Source organism: Protopterus annectens, chromosome 14.part0, assembly GCF_019279795.1.
Source record: "Protopterus annectens isolate FY-2018-M chromosome 14.part0, PAN1.0, whole genome shotgun sequence".
NCBI classification, from domain to species: Eukaryota; Metazoa; Chordata; order Ceratodontiformes; family Protopteridae; genus Protopterus; species Protopterus annectens.
The window spans coordinates 118,454,554-118,464,553 of NC_056748.1; the positions used below are offsets into that span (position 1 = coordinate 118,454,554).

The window sequence follows — 10,000 nt, forward strand, 5'->3', positions numbered from 1 at the left end:
ATTGCATGTTCTATGCAGAAATTGTCATATTATATACAACATTTTGAGAATATGAATATCTACATATCAATTTAGGTTTTGTGAATTGTTTTATTTGTTACATGGTTGTAACTTGTTTTAACTGGCATGTGTTTATCATCATAGAAGTTCTTGAATATCTTGCAATGTGTTATACAGTTTTGTTTTGCAGTGCTGCTACAATTGTTGCCCTACGTTCTAGCTGACAAGGGCCTGAAGAACAGCCCACCTCCCTAGTTATCAAATGTAATAAAAATGAGCTTTTGATAAGTTTTATAAGGTGGTACAGGTTTCGATTCTTTCAGGTTTCATTTGTCTGCTGTGTGACCTTGAGCAAGAAACAAACAGAGCCGTGGGTAAATTAAAATGGAGCTGGGTTTTTCAAGAGTCTCTTGGACTGCATGCCTAATAACTGCCTATGAACCTTTAGAGAAGCCAACTGTTCCTTCTCTCAAAACTGTTGTAATCATGCAATACATGTTGACATAATTTATTTAAAATAATAGTTGTTACTATTAATAAGCAGCTTTGACCAATTTCAGTTTAGTGTCCACTCATCTAAAAGATTATTTTATTTTATACTATTTTTCATAAGACTGGTTGCATGTAAATGCAACATTTCAATTCAGAATAGACTCGGCAGCAAAGCATTTTTGCACAAAAGGTATCATAATGCTCCCCTAGTTATATAATATCCTGTAAAGTAGTCAAGGTTTTGGATATAGATTTAGGAAAATTGTACAGGCTGATAAGATTGCCGAATAACTTTTAGAAAGAAAAGATTTAAGCGGTATCATCATATTATGTTTTCATGCATCCAGTTAAAAGCAACATACACAGATGCATTCATAAATACAGCAGCAGATAAAATGAGAAATAAGTGAAAAGGTATACAAATGCAATCATTAGCTGGTGCAAACAAGCATGCAAAAAGTTTTCAATCAGTTTAAATATACTTGTGTAACTGCAGGTATTTAGGACTGATTATCCTGTAGTCAATTATAGAAGCTGATATGCTACTAGCTTTTTAATTTTTAACGAAGTTGATTATTGTAAGAACTCTGCCAGTTCATTGATTTTATGACTGCTTTATTATAACAATCTTTTGTTTACTTTTCAGATACAGGGCCTTAATTGTCTTTAGAAGCCAAGGCATTTTTGAATTCAACAATTAGTTTGCAAACCAAATTTACAAGCATCTAATTTATTTTGTTTTAGAAACATGATGAGGGTATTCCAGCTATTTGTGAACATTTCTAAACAAATAAAAAAACAGTGATCAGATAATCGCAAATGTACGTGTCTGAAATAGTGCTTCATGGAGGGGCAAGCTATACACATCCACATGTGGACAGTGGCATTCTACTTACCATCTATCACTTAGACATTTTACCGCTAAAGTCATCAAAATGCAAAGAGAAAAAGTATTTTTTATGAAATGTTTTCATTGCTCCTCTCTTTAGCACAATTTTCAAACTACTGCTAAATTTCGGTGAATTAAACATTTATTTTTGGTAAAAGGTACATCTGCCATATAGTCATAGTATATACTTCTTATTTCTTAGAACATTTCACTGAAAAATCTATTCCTTTCTGATGGTGTCAGTTTGTATCCTTAACTGTGTTTAAAAATGCTCTGACTTTTATCTTGCTTTGTCATAGTTCCTGGGATTCACCAAGCATATTATCTTAATGACACCAGTGCCATTCGAATATGCATGCTGCTCTTTGCACCTATACATTTGCAAGCACATTTTTGTGGTCAGCAATAGTGTTTGCACCCATGGAAAAGTGCTTACAAGCATGACCACATAATGTAACCAAAATGGTTTGCATATAGACAGAGGAGTACGAGCTATAGCCCAGAAATATTAGACAAGTACAGTGAAAGAATGCTAAAGGAGGGGAAGTGAAATGGGTGAATAATACATGTTTTATATTGCATAATTAATTAATATGGAAGGAGAAATGTGTAAAATATACTCATATACCACAGATAAATATGCTGAAGTGTCAAAGCAATACTGGTGTAATGATAATTAATGTCAATAACAATAAGGCAGTCATGCACATAAATAAAAATAGACATGCTACTAAAGGATGTGATAGGGATATAAAGCTGCAAATGGGAGTGAAATTTGATATACATGTTAATTAAATGCTGAGTTGCGATAACAGCAAGGAGAAAGGTCATATGCAGTTATTACATATGAGATGTATAGACATGGAATTTTTGTATGCAAGCCCCCACTGATGCTATATTTTCCACCTCATCTTGTATACATAAAAAAAATTGACCTTTCAGCTGCAATGTCAAGTTCATCAGAAATGGACATATTTTTGCAAAAAAAATGACAGCAGCAGCACCCATAGGAAATGGATTCCTCACCTACTAGCATACTAGACAGGCAAGTGTTGTATAGCCATGTAAATGCTGAATGGCAATTTAATGACACACAACATACACAAGTGACACATGATTACACAGAGTGGATGACATGTTATGAGTACAAGTTTCCCCTGGTAATTTGGAAACATCTCTGACATCATTATACTGGGCATGCTCACATGGAATTACAGGGATCAGTAACATAACAGCAATTCAAGAGCAACAATATACTAGAAAGTGTTGTAACCGAGGACCAGTCATAGTTTCTGATGTCTTGGCAGCATGCCATACAGTAAGAAATGTTTATGGAATCCCTCATCTGTCATTAAACTGTATAGTGTGACAAGAACAATAGTAAGAAGATGTCCGGATGATGACATGCAACACAGAGTACAATTATTTTTTCAATAGGTAATGCATGTTGCCAATGAATAACATAGCAAACATTCACATCATGCCAATTTTCAAACACATGTCAATACAGATATCAGAGATCATGGGTGCCACAGAAATACACATATCGGTAATGTCATGAAGAACCCATTGAGGGGCTTATAGCACTCTCACATCATAAGGTATACAGATGACCCACCTTGTAGGACAAGGCCTGAAAAAGGTAGTCCTCTGTGTGTGCCATAACTATCATCTATGTGCAAGCCACTGTTGTCTGACGGACAGATGTTACCAGATTCAAACCCCTATGCATTATACAAGGCTCTCTCAATACCTCTGTATTGACTTCATGTACCACATCATAGAGCAATGGAGGCTGTCACAAATAACTGATCTGAATGTGTGCATTAAGAAATGAGTTATGAATATAATATGAACAATCACATATATATAAAATGCTGGAAAGGAGCTACACATATTACTGTCCACACAACAGTGAGCAGTGCAGTCTCAATGATTCTTTGTCAAGGAAGCTCTTTCCATTGTGTAGTACACACACTCCCCATAATTGAACCACTGTCTATCTATGTAGGTATGCTATACAAGACAGTACACGATGCACATGCCCCAGGAGCACTCACAGTACAACATGCCTCAAATAACCATTTCACTGCCATGCAATCCTAACCTAAGGTGATGTATCACTGTCCAACATAAAATGGATAATAACTACATATAAGGTTGTTTATGTAACGTCAGTGCATTCATACCATATTGCCCCTTTCAGAAATTAAAAAGCAAGCTATGTGGCTATACTAACTAATGACGTGGCTCAACCACAAGCACCACAGTGGAAGTCTTAATTGTATAGTGACTCTTCAACTATGCTAATATATTACATCATATGCATGTATGCTAACAATCTCTGAGAGGTCTCTCCACGTGTAAATGTACACATAACAAATGTGGTGGCTGCCATTTATTCATTACAGTATAAAGTCCAAAAATGCTAACAGGTACTGAAAGCGGATGTTGCACACATGCACATGTGACAACAGAAAATATACGATGTTATGAAAGATGAATGCACCATGGCAGATGTGTCACTACAATTGTGAGATATGTCAGTATGTTAAGGCATTACATCATTATTACCATGTTATTTTTGCAAGGAATATGTGCTCCTGTAATTACTGTACTAAGTCAACAACATACAGAATGTCATCTCTTTGCTTTGTGCCAGAGGATAACACTTCCTACATATGCTATGTAAGGAAAATATAATCACGTCATCATTACTCTGAATAAAAGCATTGCTATGTAATAAATTATCATACATTTTTGTAAAAGAGATCAACAGCTATATGTGCACACAGCAGATGTGCTTGACAACAGTGTTAACTGGCACAATGTAATCCGAGCAGTAATGGCTGGATTTGAGCAAACCAACCAAGATCACTAGCTAAACATGAGTGCAAGAATCACAAGTGCCAAATGACATGATGAGGTACAAATGGGACAGTGCACATTTCAATGGATGACATCATCATTGTTTATTAGCTGGATGTTTTTGCTGAAAAGTGGCTGAAGTGCACAGTAACAGTGTATAACTGTATATCATATATGTCTTTGTAGACTAGTATACACAGTAGGAGGGTAAAAGACACACTCACAGCTAGTCTCAAAAGTACTACATATAAATTAAACATATGTTTATCTCATTTTGTGTAATGTCTCTTGTAAATATTACTGTTGAAACTGAAGTCCTCTTGAATTTTGAAATTTTTAACTTTGTATTGCTTACAGTTTTTTTTTTCTCTTTTTGGATTGTCTTGTATATGTAATTGGAACTTTTCTCCTTGGGTCTCCACTGAAAATGGGCCTTTGGTTGAGTTGGACCAACCCAGTTAACAAATGACAATAAATAAATTAAAAAAAAATAGTTACACAATGTACAACACACAGTATCAAAGTCACACAACACTGGAGACTTCACACTCCAGCTGTGAGATACTACAGTTATGGCAGCATTATGTAATCATTGTGTGACCAAAAAGGGATTTTTCCCTGGGGAGACTACTATCTGCTAGTGTACCACACACACACACACACACACACACACACACATACACCCATACACACACACACACATATACACATGCACACACACACATACACACACACACACACACACACACACACTCACACACATGCAAGCACTGAGATTTAGTGGAAGCTGCTTTGGGGTTGAGGGGAGAAATCCAACTGTTCACATTTTTGTGTGAGAACATTTTTAATTTCCATTTGCAAGGGGGTTTGTTCTCTTTTTCTTGTTTTATTTGCATTGCGATAATTAGCAGACTTCTTTCCTTACCATTCTTCATATAGGGGCACTTCTGGATTGCAGGCCACCAGCTCACCTGCACATGGTTAGCACACATTTGATTATTGTTACTACTGTATATAAGATGGATTCAGGTCTATATGAGAGTAAAGTTTGTGTTACCTAAGCATTTGTTAAACTTAAGATACTTTTCCTATAAGGAAAATATGTTATTAGTTTTATTCTTCTGTTTTCAATTTGATGTTTTTATTGCTTGTCTTCATAGGTGACCCTGCGAGTGCCGCTGTAGGACTCTTACCACCTGATGTCAGAGTACTGGTAGCCTCTAATAATGATATTGACATGAAGAGGTACAATCTGGAGGTGCAGAGGGTCAGTCTGACACTGAGTTTGGTGCTACCACATCCTCTGGCCATATTTCAGACACAGTCAATATGCTTATGCATTCCCATGACACAGAGACCTATGATATAGGACAGGTTGAGGGTGACTCATTTGATCAGGCTAATGTGGTTACTGTGGTTATAGAGCTAGTTGCTTCTCCTATTAGCCATCATGAGGGTGTACTGCCGCACAGGATAGTTGGTAAGGGTGCTCAGAGGTGGCCTGCTGTCTATCCTCCTCTTGATGCAGATGTGTCATTAAGGGCCACCAGATGTATGTGTTGGGTCATAGTGGAGGCACGGGCATGTTCCTCCAGGACCTGGGAAGAAATAGTGTGACTACTAAGTATTGTACATTGTGATATGAGTGACTCCCTGAACTGTATGGGCAACTCCTTGGATAGGATGAATGGCACACTGCATCAGGCAGTGTCTGTGATGGAACGCCTGTTAGGGAGGGTGGACATAAATGTGGTTGGAGATCCACTACATACTCTGGTGTTAGCAGACATGGCTATGCAAGATCCTGCTCCCATAGTGACACCACAACCACTGCTCCATCAGTGATTGCAGTGTCGACACCCAGAAGTGGTAGACCATGGGGCCATGCTGATGGATGCAGTGGTGAGAAAATCATCAAGCAGACATCACTCATGTTCAGATGGCACACAGACTTCTAGTCAGGTCTGTGGAAGTAGCAGTGCAACTCCTGGCAGAGGTGTTTTGTGTGGTCAGAGATCATGATGCTAAACTGAGTAATCTACCATGCATGGCTCACACCTGTCTGAGATGCCAGGACATAGTGCTAGCACAGTGCTTCATTGTGCTCATGCAGGCACACATGTGTAGAAAAATAAACATTTTCACTTGCCCATACTACCTCACACACATGCAAACTATCTAAACATTACTGTTGACAACTATACATATGTTGTTCCTGGCCCTGAACAGTGTATACTTTGAGAGATACATGTGTTTCTTACTTGCACATACTCAATTCTTTGGTGTCAGCCTTGTGTCCTACTCTACCCCCACCCTGTGCCAATGATGATAACTCTGTCCTGTGCTTTGCACACAATTTTGTGACTTAGCACTGCATATATATCTGATGCACACAGTGGCTACCTTATTCACAAGCTTAAATTTATTAATATACATTGCAAAAGAAAAGTTGTTGATTTCTTGTTCATACTCATGAATGATTGTTTCTATAATTATTGAACCTAATTGTACTTCAGTTAGTATTATCATTGCAGCATTAAATGCATTAGGTGCTTCAGTCTTCTTTCTTGGTATAGTTGTGCAAATGAAGGTATAACTGATCTTTTCCATATTTTAAAGATGATAGTCAATTAAAATGCTCAATGCACAGTATTGTTTGTTATATACGCAAGTGACTATAACAAAAATCTAACAGAGGACATATACTGACATAACTGTACATCTCAGACAAATACTTTGCTTAGGGGTATATACATATTTCCATATGAGAGTAATCAGTTTTATAATTTATTTATTTTTTTCTTTACAGGTTCCACACTTACCTTGCAATTAGTGCATGTACAAATTGTATCCTTGGGGGATGTCCCTGTCTGATGCTATCAGAACACAGCCATTACATGATTAAGTAAAGGTTGTGCATTTGAAAGGCATCAATTTTCCTAGCTGTAAGTAGGTGGGATCTTAGACTTTGAGCTAGGTAGTGAGTGGGTGTGCTATACATTGCCTCTTAGCCAGACCCAGGGCATACAGTGCATGTGTCTCTCTGCCAGCCCTGTCTGCAGTTCTCCCTCAGACTCCTCATCTGTACCTGCTTGTGGTCCTTCAAACTGTAGTCCTGTCCCCAGATGTCCTTGTTGAAGCTGCTTCCTGAGTATTATATTGTGTAACATGGCACAGACTGTAAGTATTTCAGCAGAGACGTCTGGGTCATACTGCAGTATATCTATATCTAGGCACGAGAACATTGATTTCATCAATCCAAACACATTTATTTTACTTATTTAACATTTGTTTACTGAGACATTTACTGCACGTTTTTTGGAATGTGGGAGGATACCAGACCACCTGGAGGAAACCCACACAAACACAGGGAAGACACGCAGACTCGGCACAGAAGGCACCCCAGCTGAGAATCGAACCGGCAAAGCTCTTGTTGTGAGGTGACAGTGCTAACCACTGCACCACTGCGCTGCCCTTGTTTTATATGTTCTATAATATTTCTCATTTGATCATGGACCTCATTGCATCCTTGCTCAGAGGGGTTGTGTGGGCTTCTCATGGGTGTCATGAGTCAGGGTTCCAGTGCATAACCCACATCCACCACTAGATATCCTTGAGGAATGTCACCTCTAGCAAACCTGGTGAACAGCTCACAACAGTGGCATATGTGAGAGTCATGGAAACTACCAGGGTTATCTGCAGATACATTGTAAATGGTCCCTTGGGCATTACAGACTGTCTAACAGTTTGTGGAGTAGAAACCTTTTCAGTTGAAGTATCCCCTTCCCTTTTTCCCAGCCAGGACTTTTATTTCTATGCGCATGCAGTATATGGCCACAACCCTTCAGGGAAGTGTGCTGCTACGTAGAATTGCTTCATGGTTCCTGTTCTCTCCTGTGGGGTCTGTGGGAAACAGATATATTCCCTTGTAAGCAGTAACATTGCATTTAAAAACTGATGTAATATTCCAGAAGCAATGCCTGTGACACCTCTAATATATCTGTGGGTCCCTGGAAAGTATAAGTAGCTAGTATGCGTAATGTTAAACATACCTTTGCTTCTACTGGGAGGGGTTCTACATGATTTCCCTATGGCCTGAAGTGGATGTGGCAAAGATCTCATATTTTTACAGTTTTTCATTGTGCACCCTGTGTCTCTCAGCAATTTCTGTGTCAGGAAGTCTGTGATAGGTCAAACAGGGTCTAAACACCCTTCTTCTTGCCTGAGGTCTGGCAGTAGCAGCATTAAAGTATGTTGCTGCTGCTATTTTTATGTTGGATATGCAGCCCCTAACATGTTTTTTAAAGAGTAATCGTGTTGTATCTTAAAGAGTTTTGCTGTACAAAGCAGAAGTCTACACTGAGTGTACACGATCGCTTTATATCTTCCTGACTATTTCCGCCATGTTGGATTGGTTAATTACCATGTACTCCAGCTCTTTAAGTTTTTTTTAGCATATTCTGCCATTTCCTTTTCTGGTGGTTCAACACATGATGTAGAGCCACTTAATGAATAATAAGTAGACAAACAGCATGCTATTCTGTATCTGTTAAAGAATATGGCCCATAAGAAATTTGTTTCAGGTTATATATGGAGAAGCACTTATTTTCAACTGACTTGCATGTTTTAGACAGTAATGGATGAGGAAAGGTTATACAATTTTAGGAGATGCCTTTTCATTTTTTTTCATGAGAAAAAAAAAACACATTAAGCTATTTTTGATATTTATAAACATCCTTAGAGAAAACTGTTTTTGTGTCTATCTTTGATATTGCACAAAATTGTTCAGTGTGTGTATTTGTACACATAAAGCCTTGATAATAGACTTTATCTAATGATATCCAAGTATAAATTCAGTTATTGTTATTTATATACTTGGATTGTCCAGGAAAGGGTAATTCACGTTACAATACAGACCTAGTCTGGTTAAATGACTTGCTTATAGCTGCACAGTAATAGATAGGGAAAGAAGGAATCAAACTCAAAACTATAGGACAAAGCCTGTCAGCAGCTTAATAATCTCTACCAAACTTTAATCTTGAAAAACGCATCCATCTCAGACATGAATTCTTTGAGTTGCATACCTACTTGGGGTACAACACACACCTGTATACCATACAATCATGCGATTATCTTCCAAGGAATAAATACTGTGCTAAGATGATATGAGCAGCCCATATTTATTGTCATATGTGTTAAAAACAGAAAAGCAGATAGAACTAAAGAATTACTACTGAGGGAAGGTACAACTTACCAATATCATTGTGAGGAATACCTTCCTTATCTTCATTATACTCTTCATGACTAATGATTTCCTCCACATCAAACCTCTGCTCATGGAATTCTTCTTTTTCCAGGTCTTGATCTCCAAGCACTACCTCGATGGCACTTGCATTTGTGCTGCAAACAAAAGTCAATGTGTTATTAGGTATGTTTTGTAGTATGAATAAATAAAATAAACAAACTGGTACTGAAACTGGGTGACAGTTAAGCGTAAAAGTGATAATTGTCATCTGTCTAGACAGTGAGGTGGTTCAGAATGGTAGAAGTCACAGCATCTTCTATACTAGTAACCTGGACTCAGGAAGGAACTGGAAATAAACCAGGAGCCGCAGTAAAAGCCACAATGAAAATGTGTAGCATGTGACTTATTTGGGAGTGGTTTTTAAATGAGTGTTGTACAGAGATTTACATGTTTTGAAGAAGTATGTGATACATGCTTGAAGAAAGCACTTAATAATTAAAATAATT

The 10,000-nt window shown here is 37.8% G+C and overlaps 1 protein-coding gene across 1 annotated transcript in view; it reads right to left on the reverse strand.

Moving 5' to 3' along the window:
• The window catches only part of LOC122788883 (hyaluronan-binding protein 2-like), a 611,288-nt gene that overhangs the window by 101,968 nt on the left and 499,320 nt on the right, over nt 1-10,000 (reverse strand). Inside the window, exon 10 of the mRNA XM_044055827.1 lies at nt 9,504-9,649. Coding sequence (XP_043911762.1) covers nt 9,504-9,649 — 146 coding nt within the window. The remainder of the gene's footprint in view (nt 1-9,503; nt 9,650-10,000) is intronic.